We start from the raw sequence: 17882 nt of genomic DNA, 5'->3' as shown, positions 1-17882 counted from the left end.
CCTTATATAATAAGGAAATTGTCCCATAAAAGATAATTTCAACTTTTTTATTATAAAGATGAGATTAGAAACAGGTTAGCAAGCAGTCTGGCTCTATCTAGTAATAGCTGTCAACTTTAGACCCTCCAGTACAGCTAATTCTACCAACGATCAGAGGATGGCAACTTTGCCTGAGGGACTGTCCAGATTCTTTCATAATTAACACGAAAAATGAAATTTGCAGTAGAAATGTCATCATGTAAAACTAGCTGATTTTCCGTAAAAATTAATCTAACATCATGAAACAAAAGATAATGCAAAAGAAAGAAAAACTAAATTATAATTTTCTACCAAGCAGTAACAGAAGAAATTTAAAAAAAAAACATCAATAGCATCAAAACAATTAAACAAACATATAAACAAATTTTTGACAAGAATGAAATCTTGAAACACAATGAATTGTAACCAATAATTAACTATCAGTATTTAAATGTGACGTCAGAAATTTAGCAAGCCATTCAGAGAATACATCCTAGTATTCTCTGAATTGCTTGCAAACTCAGGAAAGCATTTTTTTTTTAGAGAATAGAAACAATAAACACAGCATTATTCTTTTTAAGGCCTCAAAATGGCAGCCATGTTAGTTTTTAATCTTTAATACTTTGGCTAGTTTGTTTTTTAAGCCTTTGAAACAATGAAATTTATATGAGGGCTTTGATGGTTAATCAGTTAATATAAAGCAACAGTTAGTCTCTGAACTTAGCCCTTTAGATAGACGTAAGACATAAATAAGTGACTACTGTTCGTTTCCTTATCATTTTTCATATCCTTATGATTCATATCATATCAGTACATATTACATCTGAAGAAATATTTAAAGCTTACAACACATTTTACTAGGATTAGTTTAAATCCATTATAAATAGACCTGACACATTTAAAAAAATTTGCTGGGCTTATAACTTGGATTATGGAAATTACAGTTTTTGTGACTTGGAAGTCTTTATGTACTAAACCTGTTCATTGCCAATGAAACATTAACATGGATAACTATCCATATAAAACTAAAAATGGAAAGATATATCATTTTTTTAAATTTTAGTTTTTAGAGGTATTCTTAGCAACTACTAATTAAGATTCTTAATAAACTTTTCATCAAAAAAGAATTTTAAAATACAGATAGTTCCCAAATTATGTAAATTCATACTTTCATAAGAAATTTCAGATCTAAGTAGAGTTACAAACAGTACTTATATCTGAAGTAAGAAGTAATACTAAATCTATATTCTACTTTTAAGAGCCATCTAGTGAGCGAGGCATGAACTTTGTGCTAATCTAGCAATGCTGCACTTGTCATAAACTGTCTGAAACGGTTGGCGGTTTTCTTAAGGTACAAAGAATGGTTGAAGATTTCTTTGCAGGTTACAGAAAAATATATGCAGAAAAAAAGAAAGCAGCAGTTCATATACCATTAGATTTTTTTTTTTTTTTTTCAAAAAGATTGACCAGCCTAAAGCTTACAAATATGGTATCCACTTTACATCGCACCACTTCCTCTGACAATGGTGATGCAGCATTTGAAGACTTGGATTTTGATAATCCTGGTAACTGAGCTACGGTTGAACTGGTATTAATTAGTTAATATTATTATTGGTTAAGAATATAAGGTTGAATACCCTACTTATAAAGTATATTATGCAATTCAGTTCATGCATTGTAGTATTATTAAACAATATTTTTACTTTTCCAACTAGGCTATAGCACTAGAAAGAATTTGTTATAATGTGTCGCATTTCCCAAAGTATTATCATACAGCTGACAATTTCATGCTATGTTTACTGCTACGTGAACATGATCCACGGGTTTAAATATTTGATTTAATCTTTTTTTGTCATAACACTATTTTAAACATTAGCTTCATAAATTTTAACTTGTGATAATTAATTTAATTGGTTGTATTCACATTGTGAATTTATTTGTTTATAATGAGGTTTAAAAAAAAATAATAACCTTTATGTTTTCTAGATGATTATAATAAATGTTTATATTTTAATGAGTTTAGTTTTTGATTGTTTTGTATCTATTTCTGTTTTTAAATATTATTTTCCCATCTAAATAGCGTTACAGCTCTAGAAGGGAAAGTATTGTAATCAGTCCAATTTGGACATAATCAGTTTTCACCGGATCGTGACATTTTGACACCTGAGGAACCCAAAAACCAGATGGAAATTTTCTGGATGTTAATGTTTATATGTATGCCCGTGTGTGTATTCAATGTTGGCCTCTAAATCACCTTATATCTCCAGAACTACTGGATCGATTTTGACACAATTTGTCACATTATTTCTACATATGGGACAATGATGCCATTAAATTTTCAACTTATAAGGTTCAGGAGGTGAGGCTGTAGAGCAAGATCGCCCTCAATATTTCAAGATTTCATCTAATTAAAGTTATATTTTCTTAGGCAAATTTGTTAACAATTTAAAAAAAAAACAATATTTACAAAAAAATGTTTGCAAAATCTCACCCCCCGCCAAAATAAAAACCGTTGTAGCAGCTCAATCACAGTTTATCATTAAATAAATGAATATTTAAAATGTAAAAAAGTAACTCGGTCTGGCTGGGTCTCAAACTCGATCGAATCGGTACCTGGCGCATTAAACCTTGTAGCTACACCAGTCTGCCGACCGTACAAGTGAAATTTGTTCTATGTAAGAAGGGAAATAACATTATTTTAGTTAGTGCCAACTGTCGCCGCTAGTCCACCACACCCACAGGAATTAAATACGGTATGCACAAAAACTTTAGTTAGAATCATTGAATTAAATAAACAAAAAGATATTACATTAAAATAAATGATAAATACTTTTAATTAAGTTGTGTGTCTAAGCTGTGCATCAGAAACAACCCATAGTTGTAGGAATCTCCAAGAATGTGATATTAGCCACATGATAGGAAAATCCTACAACTGTATAGTCAGCGTTTTTAATTTTTTTTGCATTTTTTGATACATGTTTGTAAAAATTTGACTTGTGTAAATTTTAATTTGTGCAAAGAGCTCTCATGCAATAATTACGCAAGTCAAAGACTGTCAGTAATATTAAGGAGTAATGTCTTTAGAAAGTCTGGTAATGTTCCACTCACTTGTGACCAGTAAATGGAAATATATTTGAATTCAATTTTATTTGAATCTAAGATACAAACAGTAATAACATGATCACTTATGAGAATGACAATTCACAACTTGCTTTCACTTCAATATACTGATTGATGCATTCACGACAAGGTTCTTGTAATTTTTTCTTTTTATTTTTCTTTTTAAAATTTTAGTAAACTTAAGATACTTTTTTCAATAAAAATTTGTGATGGGTTACTGCTTTGTAGATTTTACGACAAAATTTCCTGTTAACCTTTTAAACCCCCCCCCCCCCTTTAAAAACTAACTATGCAATCCTAAGAGAAGCTTTTATTTATCTAAGGGCATTTAGTCAGAGTGCACAAAGTTTTCCACCAAATGGAAACTATCAAAAACAAAGTTTTATTGCCTAATGAAGCCAGTTTACAGCACATGATTTGAATTTACTTAAGAGATTTTCTTCTTTTTCAAGATGTTCCATAAGACTTTCAAGATGTAATGGAACTATGAAACTATAAGAGGGTACAGTTTACTGTCTTAGGCAGGAACAATCAAAATTTACTGTCTTATCCAGGGCCAATCAAGGTGATATCTGACAAACTTTAAAATATACTCTAAATATACTTAACTTATTAACAAAATAAACGCTTAATACTTACAATGTAATATATTTGGGATTAATATTTTACTCATCATATATTTTAGGCTTATAACCATAACGTGCAATAAATTTAATTTTTCAGCCATGCGTAAAGCTAAAGCTTCATTTGAAAACAACTGAACGCTGACATGAACAACTCTATTTGATAAAGTATCAGGGTCCGATGATCGTTCCAGCATCATGGAGATACGACTATAATGTAACACAAACGCCTGCGTTAATGATTCCTGGAAAAAAAAAATACTATTAAGCATAAAAATACACATAGAATAATAATTTGGATTCATGAGGAGAAAGGATGAAAGTGATATTAACAGGAATATTTCATTTATAAGATTCTCAGAAATTTTAATGACCAGCTTATAATAATAGTTTTTTATATACCGCTAAGTACAATTTTAGCACAGAATTTTTTGCTTAATCTGCCAAAACCACATTAGATCAACAGCAAAATTTCAACATTTAATGATATTGTTTTCTAAGCACAGGGTCATTCACGGGAACCGGATGTTTTTGAAGTGGGTTGTACTCGGACGTTCGTGGTGGGAGGGGCACGTGGCTGGTGTCTGACGTTTCCTTTGTTCATAGCATTTACATTTTAGTCGTTGAGATGGAGCCGTGGACGCTAGACCAACGCCTGTACGCGTATGACAGTTTTGTGCGAAATGACGAATCCGTAACTGCCGTTCAGTGAGATTTCCGCCGTCAGTTTAATATCCATCGTAATGCAAGCTTCTTGTAACACAATATTGCGACGGGTAAACAACCTTCGAACAAGTGGTTCAATATTGAAGAAAAAACCACCGGGTCCCCGACGAACTGCTAGCACACCGGAGAACATCTAACAAGTAAAGGAAGCCATTGTCAGAAGCCCACGCAGCTCTATTCAGAGGCATCTTCAGAGGGTCGGGGACCCGGTGGTTTTTTCTTCAAAATTTTTAAGTAACAAAAATAATAATGTTATATAAATCACAGAAGTCATTCTTGAAAATTTATATTGTTGACGCAACCTCATATCTTTAAAAAAATTTCCAGAGTTAATTTTTCATAGAATGTAGCTTTCAAATACGACCTGGCTTATATAAAAAGCATTACAATTTTTCTTTAATTAGAACAAATAAAAAAAAACAGAATAGATTGGAATTTAATTTCACGATCTGTAAAAAAAAATCGTTCTAGGCTAAAGGTCATCGAAGTGGGAGGGGAAACTGAAATTTATAAATCTGTATTCTTCAGAACTTTCAAGTCGTAACCTGATCATTTTATTTAAATTAATTTCGTTAAAAATTGCACATCTATTAAAAATTATCCTGATGTTTAACAAGGTTATGAAAGATGAAACATCATTAACTAAATAAATCTTTCATTCTGATCGGTACATAACGTATAGATCACTTCAGGTAGATATGCTATCCACAGATATAAAAAAAGGAATTGCCCCAAATACCTGGATGGATCACGAAAAATCATGGTAAAAATTTGATCAGAGCAGCATCACACCGTACACAATTAATTAAAAAGTAGATGTGATTAATGACCACATTACTTATTTAAGATATAAACATGAAATAATATAAAGTACATACGTGAAGATAGTGGCGTGAAGCTGTTTTTAAATGGTTCAGTAATTTATTAAAAATGGCAATGGAAGCATAATAAAGCCCTTATTTTTAAGCTGTAAACTGCGCTGGGTTACATAAAAACAATCCTAATGCCTGGTTTGACAGAGGTAAATACTGTTATTTATTTAAAGAAAAAGTAACTATTCTTTTTAAAAAGATTGTACATACATTCATAAATATGCGTGCATGAAAACGTTACCGTTTATTATTTTCTAGATATATATTATAGCATGCAACATCGTATTACACTTTCAATAACTATTTTAACTTATTAATTTTCCCATAAGGTTCATCACTTTTTGAAAACCCTATACGTGATTCTTACATATGGGCACCAAACAATGGTCTGCCAGAAAAGAAAAAAATCGGTGTAACATTCCATATGGTTGATTATTCTAATACCAGAAGCTTGTAAAGGCATCAAACCAAATTTTTGATTTCTCTGCATCACGAATATGAATAAAACTGGAAAATGAAGAAAACTTCTTGCACCAGACTTATACTGAACAAAGGAGTAGGATATGTTAAAGCAATATTGAACTGAGAATAGTAACAAAATATAAGTTTCCCAATACAAAAAAACGATGTAGACAACTACACTATTATATAACATAAAAACTACACTTGCCTTATAGTCCGGATCTGGAAGCATATTTAATAATAAACACACAACTTTTTGTGGAAATTCAAATTTAACAGTCCAAAATACAAGTTCTTCCAAAAATGTTTTATGTACAAGGTGTTCCTGTAATGCTGGACAGTCTGAAAATAAACAGATATATATTATTTTATCTTAATTATACCAATTAAATTAAGATTTTAAATCTATAATGTGTAATTCTTAAATCTCAAAATTTATATTACACAACGGTAAGTCAGAAAATGCAGTTTCTATTTAGCGAAATAAGATTTTTATGTGTGATAAACTTTCCCTACATATTCCGTTTTTGTAGAAACCGCAGTTTCTAGTCATCTGTTAGAAGATAAATGGTCTGGTTAGCGATTTGTTGAAAACAATACGACCATTTAATTATAAAAAGTAAACTTTATAAAACATTATTAAAAGTATTATGTATATTTATTAAGGCTCATAAAATTTACATAATATTTTTTAATTTCAAAAAAGATTCTACTTTTTTAATGAAATAGTTCTTCTGTGATTTACTCAGTCAATTTAAAGCCAATAAAATATATATTTTATTAACCATGAACACCATAACATAGCTTTGTAGAATAGGTTCAAAAAAAAAAAAAAAGAAGACAATAAATCACCTTACCAGCAAGGTAATAAACTTTATGAAATATTACACAATACAGTTACATGCACATTTAATGATATGATGTTTGTTTTAAGTTATCACACAGGAGAATTTTGAAAATCAGGCAAATAGATAAAACTCAAAATTTTAAAGATCAATAAATGATTAGAGAAATTTGTGGCAGAATCTAATAAGAGTTAAACTAGATTGGTAAGCTATATATTAATTCATGCAGGTTTAGTTAATTAAACAACACAGAAATATGAAATGGGGAGACAAAGATTAAAATAAGAGGGTAAATCAAATATAAACGAGATTTTATATTTTTTTTTAAATTATTTTTTTAAGAAATAAAAGGCAAATATAATTTATTTTTCTACATAGATTCCTGCTTTTGAAATACATTTTTCCCACCAAGAAGATTTTTTATTGTAGCATCGTAGAATGAAGCTGGTTGCGTCAGGTGCCAATTGCACATGAATTCCTCCAAACCCCCATCATCTTCAAATCGTTGCCTTCCTAGAGCTTCTTTAAGTAGCCCAAACAAATGAAAATCGCAAGGTGATAGGTCCAGGCTGTAGGGATGATAATCAAGTTGAGTCCAGTGCATTTCTTCTTGTTTTGAGACCATTAGAGCTGTAGTATGGGGCCTGATGTTGTCATGGAGGATGGCCTCTCGAATCAGCTGGTCTCCTCTTTTGCAGTGATATGCTGCCATCGCCATGTTCAACAGCTCGCAGTAGTAAGCAGCACTGATTGTGCGTCGTTCGTGCAAAAAATCAATGGGCAAAATGCCTTGCCAGTCGAAAAAAAACGGTTGAAAGAACTTTGTCAGCCGACAGTAGAGTCTTGGCTTTCACTTGGGCTGCCTTGCCTTTCTCCCACCATTCCATACTAGTTTGTTTCAACTGGGGAATGTAGTAATAGACCCGTGTTTCATCACAGGTAACAATCCAACTCCAATACGCATCACCTTTCACAAACCTTGCTGTAAGCCTTTGACAGACCTATAAATGTCTCAACTTCTGATCTGTGGTCAAAAGGCGAGGGACCCATCTGGCACACACTTTACAGAATTGTGGGTCATTTGTGATGATTGCTTGACAGCTCCCATAACTTATTCAAACCTGTTCTGCAGTTTCAGATACTCTCACCCATCGATGATCATCTTCAAGAATGTTTCGAACTGCGCAAATGTTTTCATCTGTAATGCTGGTCCGAGGACAGCAATCGTGTTCCTAATTTTCCACTCATTCTCGTCCTTCCTTGAACTCTATGCCAGGTAAACACATCAGACCTTGACAATATTTGGTCCCTGAACTATGCAGTTGTCAATCTCTGGAAAATTTCCGGCGCTTGAACTCCTTCACGAACAACAAATTTTATTATGCGTTGTGCGGTGGAGGGGTGTACCTGTTGCTCCAACATTGTGAGCATTATTGACGAATTGGTTGGGAGTGTGGAATGGCTGGCTCTCCCCACCACTAATGACCCCACCCAAGCATACTAGAAGCATGGAGCCAGTCCTACCAACCATAGATGCTCAGGAACAAAAATCCCGTTTATATTAGTTTTACCCGGATGTATGAAAAGAATCACACTACTATCGACTTGACAGAATAAAATAAAAAATTTTTTTTTAAAAAATGAATAAAAATACCTTTATACTCTGGAGGGGGTTCAGGATTAGGTAGAGATTTAACAGCTTCTAAATACAAACGTTGACTTTCAATTACGTAAGATGCAAAACCCGATTCATCATTTGCTGAACATTCAGTTAGATGTTTATATATCTGCAAAAAAAATAATAAAGCCACACAATTAATTATTAACACTATTTAATATAGTAAAATAATTAAAAAATAATAGCTTAGAAATAAATAATAAAACATAGTTAGGTAAATTAAACAATACTTTAATGGATATAAAAATAATAAAGACAAAAAAATCTAGAGAAACAATAATAAACAAAACTTCTAAAGTTTTTTAAGCTAAATTTCTAATATTTTTCCAAAAAATAAAAAACCTTAAGAACTTTTCAATTGTGTCTTTGAAAAAATTATCACCTAGTGAAGAAACAAATGTAATTGAGCACTCCCTTCAAAATTGATGTAGGAAAACACCACTAACTGTTTTGCCTTCGCAGTTGGTTTGGTTATTTTGTTAAATGATCTTAAAATAGTAACAAAACAAACACATTACAATCTTGAAGTCAAGAGTTCTAAGATTCGAGTCCTTGTAAAGGCAGTTCTATTATATGGATTTGAATGATAGACTGGTGGAGACGGGTGTTTTTTGGTAGTTGGGTTTCAATTAACCATACATCGGCAGGAGTGGTCGACCTGAGTCCATTCGAAACTACATGTTTACTGGTACATTTACACTTACATGGCACTACATCTGCAGCTGTGTCAGGCCTAGCAAGTCAGTAGCAGTAATTGCAATTGTGTACACGTATGCGCACATGAGTGCACACATACCGAAACCCAGAAATAGCTGGAAAACTGATTGGAGAAAATAAGAAACAGCAGAAAAAACAATTCTACAAATATGTATTGAAAAAATAGAATATGTGACTTTAAAAACCAGAAATATAAAAAATATAGAAGGTAAATCTGTTTTAGTAGCTATAAACTACAGAATGGAACGGTCAAGAAAATAACCCTTAAAAAATTGGCGAATGAAAGAAAATCAATCTTATCAGGCTAGCACAAAACATAAATCCAAAAAGAAAGAAGAAATCCTTGCGAAAAATATTTGGTCCTATACAAGGATAACACACTTAATATATGGAAACTTCAGCCCCACAAAGTGTGATAACAGGAATTTAAAGAAATAACAGCAAAATTGGCTTTCGTAGAGCATAGTTTACTTTAAGAAGAAATAATAAAATTACCAATTTGGTTTCAGGAAAAGTATAGGGACAAGGGAAGCAATTTTAGGCCTCAGATTAATATTAGAAGGAAGATTAAAGAAAAACAAACTGACATACTTGGCATTTATAGACCTAGAAAAGGCATTCGATAACGTAGACTGAAATAAAATGGTCAGCATTTTAAAAAAATTAGGGTTCAAATACAGAAATAGAAGAACAATTGCTAACATTTACAGGAACCAAACAGCAACAGTAATAATTGAAGAACATGAGAAAGAAGCCGTAATAAGAAAGGGAGTCTGACAAGGATGTTCCCTATCCCCGTTACTTTTTAATCTTTACATGAAAGTAGCAGTTAATGATGTTAAAGAACAATTTAGATCTGGAGTAGCAGTACAAGGTGAAAAGATAAAGATGCTACGATTTGCTGATGATATAGTAATTCTAGCCGAAAGTAAAAAGGATTTAGAAGAAACCATGAATGGCATAGATGAAGTCCTACGTAAGAACTATCGCCTGAAAATAAACAAGAACAAAACGAAAGTAATGAAATGTATTAGAAATAACAAAGATGGACCACTGAATGTGAAAATAGGAGGAGAAAAGATTATGGAGGTAAAAGAATTTTGTTATTTGGTAAGTAGAATTACTAAAGATGGACGAAGCAGGAGTGATATAAAATGCCGAATAGCACAAGCTAAACGAGCCTTCAGTAAGAAATATAATTTGTTTACATCAAAAATTAATGTAAATGTCAGGAAAAGATTTTTGAAAGTATATGTTTGGAGCGTCGCTTTATATGGAAGTGAAACTTGGACGATCGGAGTATCTGAGAAGAAAAGATTAGAAGCTTTTGAAATGTGGTGCTATAGGAGAATGTTAAAAATCAAACGGGTGGATAAAGTGACAAATGAAGAGGTATTGCGGCAAATAGATGAAGAAAGAAGCATTTGGAAAAATATAGTTAAAAGAAGAGACAGACTTATAGGCCACATACTAAGACATCTTGGAATAATCGCTTTAATATTGGAAGGACGGGTAGAAGGATAAAATTGTGTAGGCAGGCCACGTTTGGAATATGTAAAACAAATTGTGAGGGATGTAGGATGGAGGGGGTATTCCGAAATGAAATGACTAGCACTAGATAGGGAATTTTGGAGAGCTGCATCAAACCCGTCAAATGACTGAAGACCAAAAAAAAAATTACCAAGAAAATATTCCTTTTTACATCTAGGAAGAAAAACTAAAAGCATATTTAATGATAAAATTAAGAAAGACTTAAACAAAGCAGGAATAGAAATCCTGAACTTACAAAATCAGGAATTAATAAAGGAAAAATTAAAAGAAATTTTTGAACAGAGAATTACTGAAAAAGAAACTCCATAATAAAAAAGAGTAATGATAGAAGGATTCAGGAAATAGCTGAGCGAGAGATTTAATAGGTACTGGCAGGAAAGGAAGGAGAGGGAATCTGTGGTAAGTGATCCATAGATGGCCAGAATTTTTAAAACTAAAAATAATATTCTAGGAAGGACGTAATACTGAATGAATGATTTACTGTAGTTTGTTGAATACTTTCAAATGCAACACAATTCTGGGAGAATACCAATGTTTTCCTTATTTTAAAATGATTACCACATTTCACCACCATATTTTTTCGCTATACAAACATTTTTTCCTATATAATTTATACTCTGAATTCAATCTTTGTTAACCTTACTAGATATTTGGCACATCAAATTAAAGATAGCATTTTAATAAATTACATTTAAATAATTACATTCTTTAAATATTATCTTTAATATTTTTACAAAACAAAACAGAAATTCTATGAGGTTTACATCTAATTATAAAAAATGTAACACACTAATAATTATTTGACTTTAAATATTTCCTTGATATAGAAACAAAGAGTTTATGCACACATCAGTTTAATTTTCCTGGCTTAACCTCGTTGGGACTGGTGTCATGTTTACACGACTGCAGTAAACTTGCTGCATAGACTATGGTCGCGTAAACTAGTTTTAGAAATTTATCGTTTGAGTACTAGCATCGTGTTAATGCAACTAATATAATACTTTCACCAACATATACTACACTCTATTGGCTTTAAAATGAACTATTTGCACTACCAATAGCTTACAGCTAACAGCTGAAAATAGAGAGAATAAAATCTTATTACGTACTAAAACTAGATTTTTGAAAGTTTTGTTAAACTCTGTTAGTAAACATGGCCGATTTGTCACATTCGCATCCAGGATTTATTTCTTCTCATTAAAACTTAAATAACAACCGAAATTATTGAACATGTAGTGAATGAAACAAATACATATTTTACCCAAGACTCTGAACAAACCGATTTTGCTCATTCAAATTTACAACAACAGAAATCAACCTACACAGATGAACTGTATACTTTTTGAGTATGATCCTGCTTATGCCAAAAAATAAGAAAGACTCTATAAAAGAGTGCTAGTCAAAGGCTATTATTTTCCCCAATATTTTCAGAAACAGTGGCTAGACAGATATTAAAAGATTCTTAGAATGTTTCATTTTGCTGATAAAGATCAACCACCTGGCTTCCGTCTTTTCAAAATACAACAATTATTAGATAAGTTAAACAAAAATTTCTCAAATGTGTTTTATCCTTTTTAAAAGGCAGTAAATTGATGAGACCTTAGTTTTGTTCAAAGGAAGGTTTAATTTTCTATGTTTATAATAAAAATTCTTTTTTAATATTTGTTTACAAAAAAAGTTTCAAATTTTAAATGAATTAAAATAATATTCATTCCTACTGATTGTGAAATGATTCCTCTGTATGTTAGTTCTAAAAAGATTAACCAAATTATTTTCTATTTATTTTCATACTTGCAATAAATAAAATGCAAAACTACACCTTAAACCATAACAAAAAATAATGTAAATAAACATCAAATGCACCAGTCAAAGGAACACAACCTTAACCTTAGGATTTTGATTTTTTTTTTTCAAAGAAAGGAATGATTTTTAATAAAAATGATCATATCAGTGTTTTAAAAGAGAAATTAGAATGTATAGTGCTATACAAAGATAACTGTTGGCAATAAATACCACTATTAGGAATAAGATATGCAGCTGAATAAGTCTTGTTTGCGAAAACATTTAATCTGTGATGACAACAGCAGAATTTTTTTTTAGATCAATTAAAAATTCATTAATTCACCACAGAAGCTTTAAAGTTTGTATGTGGGAGTATGGAAATGGAATCTTATAGCATATGAAAAATTCCATGCCTGACCGAGATTTGGGCCCACAACTCTCAGATGAAAGGCCAAAATGCTACCACTCCACTACAGATATTGGCTTTGTTAAAACATTACAGCTGTCGTTTGCTTCTATAGGTTTAAATGAAGGTAAAGGAAAAATGGTTTTTCATTTATCAACTACATAAAAAGGTTTCTAAAATGTTTCTGTTACTCTAGGGGATAAAAAAAACCATTAAGAAAAGTTTTTTTGACTTGCGATTCATTTAAATCATAATCTGTAAAAATAAACACATAATCATTTTTAATGATGTGTTAGTTGTAATGGATGGTAGACAAGGAAAACACAACTTATTTTTAATTATTATAATATATAATACCTAGAAATATTGTTTCTTGGAATAATGTTATATCTAGAAATAATACTTCCTTTTTTTAAATATTTTATACCTGAACAAATGATTTCATTATTTATTAATCATATATTACGTAAGCAATAACCGGTATACATTAATAAACAAAGAACATACTTTTCACAAGGACAAATACTGAAAAATTCTCTTAAAAAACCATTTAATTCCTAACAGTTTGTCAATTGTGTTAATGTTTTGTTACCATGAATTAAAGAACGTAAATTTCAGCTTTGTAGTGATTCAGGTAATGATAAAATTAGTCCATTAATAGATCAATCAGTGACATTGCTATTTTATGGACGAATATGACTTGAAAAATAATTAACATATTTTTTCATCAAATACATAAAGAGTTGTTTAAAATAAAGATAAAAAATGTATTATTATAGATTTACAATAATTTTTTTGACAAAAATTTATTAAATGTATATATTTAACTGCTTATTTTATTTCATCAACTGCACTGAAATATGTTACGATGTCCCTGTTACGTAAAAAAATGAAGATCACTGGATACTGTATAGCAAACCGTACTATACAACAGATGCAAAACATCAAGTTTCAGCTTATCAAGAAAATTTTTAAATTGGTTGCACAGTGAATATCATCAAGTATTATCATGTAATTCTATTGAAGGTGTCAGTTTCTGAACTCAATAAATATGTTTTTCTAATTGCTTTAAAGCCAAATCTATTGACCTCCATGGTGGAGTGGCAGTATCTCTGACTTTTTCATCTGAAACACGCAGGTTCAAATCCTCATCAAGCATAGTATCTTTCATACGCTATACAATTTGTATGCACAAGCTTAAAGCCTATGTAATAAATTAATCCTACCAAAGAAAAAAAGAATTTACAGATTTTAAGAACATATTTTTACAACGGTATAACAAAAGCACTCAACGAAAAATAAAAAAAAAACAAAACAATTTAAGAATTGTTTATAATAGGGGAACAAAGCTGTGTGAAGGTGACTTCATCATCATACCACCTTCAATTTCTTTCTACAATAAAAGTATGTGTTACTATTTAATCTATCCCATATTTGTTATCAGGGACTTCCAGGGAAAAAACTAAGGTACGATAAATCTGTAAAAGAATAGGTTAATCAATAATCCATCATAGTTAATTATTAATGGAACTGAAAGCAAAGCACATAAAATACAATATATCAATGGCGATTTTTTTTCCAGATAATTAAAAATGTAATTCAATTTTCTGAAAATTTGGAGCATTACATTTTTTTTTAAAACGCCATTCATTATTAAATTGAGCAAAGTAAATTAAACTGTAAATAATAAATACCTGTGGATTGGTAAGAGCACCAGTCATAACATGACGCATCGCTGCACCCATTGCACTAAGATCGTGTAACATGGTTAAAAATGCATCGGCATCTTGAATTGCAACTAAATGAGCATCTGGGTTCGATGATTTACTGTAAGCAGCCGAACAAAGATTAAAATTAATAATAGATGTAGAACAATAACAAAAAAAGATATATAAAAATAAAAAAATTAAATCACAGAATTTTAGTACAAAATAAAGAAAACGGAGACATGGATACACTCTTTTTTATTCCAGAAAGCAAATGTCTGTCAGCAGATACAAGAATATATGTTTGAAGGAATGCAGAAGCTACCTGAAAGATGGAAACTGTTTATTGAAAACAAGAAATACTATGTTGAAAAATCAGGAGTGTAATTTACTTTTTCAGGCTACTTTTTGAATAAATTAATAAATTATAATTTTAATGTTTCTTTACCAAAAATAAATTTAACCTTAATCAAAAGAGTTTGAGAAAATACAATTAAGAAAAAGAGTGACCTTGATAAATAGATTTTAATGCATAGGTTTGGATACAATTACATAGTAATGGATGTAAAATAGATACTATGATCAGCTTATTTTTTTCATTATCATTTCATTCAACTTTAAGGATATTTACTATACTGAAAAGTGTTATTTTCTGAATTTTGATCAAAAATGTTCTGCTTGATTTTATTACACAGTCACCTTATAAAGGAAAAAGGATTAAATTTTAAAAATTATTTTGTGACGCCTGTTAAAATTGTATTAAAAGCCAGAATTGTTTGTGGTATAAAGCTTAACAAAACCAAACTCATATCTGATTGTGAAAAATTGACCGATTCAGCACCATTAAATTTATGTATAAAATCAACCAATTAGCTACTAAAAGAAACAAAACTGTATTAAATCTGCTATATGGGTTTTCTTTTAAATTCACATGTCTGATAATAACCTAATGGCAAAACTGAAATCCATATTTAAAGATTTATCTGATAATAATTTGTTACAAAAGGTGCTTCAACAAAATCCTGAACAATCACATTTTCAGTCTAAAAAAAAACCTTTCTATGTTTGATGTTTCTGACGTAATTGCAAATTTTAATGAAGGCAGAATTAAATCCAAAGTATCGCAAAGAAATTATGCGATTCCATGATAAAAATGTTTAAAGGCAATGAAATGTTTATACCAAATCCAAATACAGAAACCAAAAAAGTAAAAAAATTAAATGAAAGGAATAGATATGAAGTAAAACTGCAAACAGATACACAGAATAGAATTTTTAGAAAGGTTTAAAGAATACAATGTAATCATGTGGTAAATATTAACAACTCATAATGAATATTTTAAATACATTTTCCATTAATTAGCTATTTTTAATATAAATAACACACACGTGCACACACACAAGGTCTGTTCAGAAAATAACCAAACTTTATTTTTTTTTAATCTTTATTATTAATTTTACAGATTATTGGTCATTTGTCCCCTTCAATTGAAATAGCCTTTAAGAATTTGCTTCAATGTCATAATAGTCTCAAAATGGCATCCTTTCATCAGATTTTAAAATTTTGAAAATAAAAAAAAAATCACAAGGAACAAGGTTTGGCGAGGTGAGTAGGAAGGTTGAGGGAGGAGTCAACTGATTTTTGGCACAAAACTGACAAATTGACAAAGCCGAGTGTGCAGACGCATTGTATTGATGAAGGAACTGTCTCACCACAAATCTGATCACGTTTTGTGGATTTTTTCATGTAACAATTGTATAATTACTTGATATTTTCAAGGTTCACTGTTTCACATTGATGCAAGAATTCAAAATGCACAATTCCATTAAAATCGAAAAATAAAACAGAGAGCAACAATTTGACATTGGGTCGACACTGACGTGCTGTGGTTTCTTGGGGTGTAGAGATCCTTTGCTGATCCATTGTGATGACTGAACTCTTGTCTCGATGTCATAGCTGTAAACCCAGCTATCATCTCCTGTTATGATCCTTTGCATGAATGTTTTATCATCACTGGCTTGTTCAAGAAGTTGTCAACAAACATCCACTAGATGTTCTTTCTGATGTTCAGACACCAAACAAGGAACAAACTTTACTGCAACTCTATGCCTGTTCAATTCCTCAGTCAAGATGTGACATTATCTGTGACAGTCAATTGGTGATTTGCATCCACAGATCATTGATTTGAACACGGGTGTTGTCTGTTAAAGTCAAAGGCCTTGCTAGTCAAGTGTCATCTTTAATTGGGTGATGACCACTTCACATTTCGTATGACCCAGAACATCTCTCCGTAAACTTGTTTCAAAAGCTGAAATGATTCTGTGAAAGTTTTTTCCAGTTTCATGCAAAATTTTATCATTTATTGCTGCTCCTGAAAATCACACATTACAAAAATCACTACTAACACTTAAACATGTTGCACTCAAATAACAATAACTAAACGAGATATCAACAATCCAAGAACATGTGGTTATAGAGGAGGTTATGCGAAACACAATGTTGCCAATTGCATGTCACCAAATATCTCTGTTGGCTCATAATTAAAAATGTTCTGTTATTTTCTGAACAGACCTCATATATATATATAATTACCAATAGAAACAACCATTAAGAGAAAGCTCAATGTAAACTTATCAATTTACATAAAAATCTGCCATCCAATTTTTCAGAATCTACAGATTCCAAAAATCAATTTTTGTTTACCAGTTTTTCAGAATCTGCTGATACATAATCAGCTATCTAAAAAATTTGTATCTGGCAATGCATTACATTCATTGTATAATAAAACTGACAACTGTCATAATTGACTTTATTACAACTTGTTACAATTAAGCTGGCTATTGTGAATGGAGTGCAAATTTTAAAAAAATGTAATTATCAAAATTTTCCTGTACACTTGTAAGTATGTATTAAAATTTATATTTGTAGATATAAATTTCTCTCTCTCTCTATATATATACAAATATATAATTTCTCTAAATATTTTCATGTTTATTATTACTTATTTCTAAATTATTTGCATGTTTATGTATATTTAATGAGATTACAATAATTATATGCTTAATGAGATGACCCATAATATTTGAATAACTCTTTCTTTTATTTTTTATGCCCTCAAATGGCTTAAAAATGTCTGTTTAAAGAATCTGGTGTGTGTGTGTGTGTGTGTGTGTGTGTGTGTGTGTGTGTGTGTGTGTGTGTGTGTGTGTGTGCATGCACATGCGTAAATAATCACAAAGTTAAGTACGGATAGTTTGTGAGAGTAAGACAAATTAAAATTGGTTGATTTAATACTCCTAGTAGGGTTTTATTTTTACACGGATTTGAATACTAGATCATGGATACCGGTGTTCTACGGTGGTTTCAATTAACCACA

General features: G+C 30.8%; 1 protein-coding gene across 3 annotated transcripts in view; it reads right to left on the bottom strand.

Moving 5' to 3' along the window:
* Ubr3 (Ubr3 ubiquitin ligase) overlaps positions 1 to 17882 on the bottom strand; it is a 225097-nt gene that overhangs the window by 165591 nt on the left and 41624 nt on the right. For all 3 annotated transcript variants that reach the window (XM_075381156.1, XM_075381157.1, XM_075381158.1), the window contains exons 4-7: positions 14495 to 14627; positions 8321 to 8453; positions 6030 to 6163; positions 3778 to 4006 (exon numbers count right to left, since the gene is read on the bottom strand). In XM_075381156.1, coding sequence (XP_075237271.1) covers positions 3778 to 4006; positions 6030 to 6163; positions 8321 to 8453; positions 14495 to 14627 — 629 coding nt within the window. The remainder of the gene's footprint in view (positions 1 to 3777; positions 4007 to 6029; positions 6164 to 8320; positions 8454 to 14494; positions 14628 to 17882) is intronic.

This window comes from Lycorma delicatula, chromosome 13 (assembly GCF_047948215.1).
Source record: "Lycorma delicatula isolate Av1 chromosome 13, ASM4794821v1, whole genome shotgun sequence".
Taxonomy (NCBI): Eukaryota; Metazoa; Arthropoda; class Insecta; order Hemiptera; family Fulgoridae; genus Lycorma; species Lycorma delicatula.
Note: the sequence above shows the minus strand (reverse complement) of the source record. Positions and strands in the feature narration are given on the sequence as shown.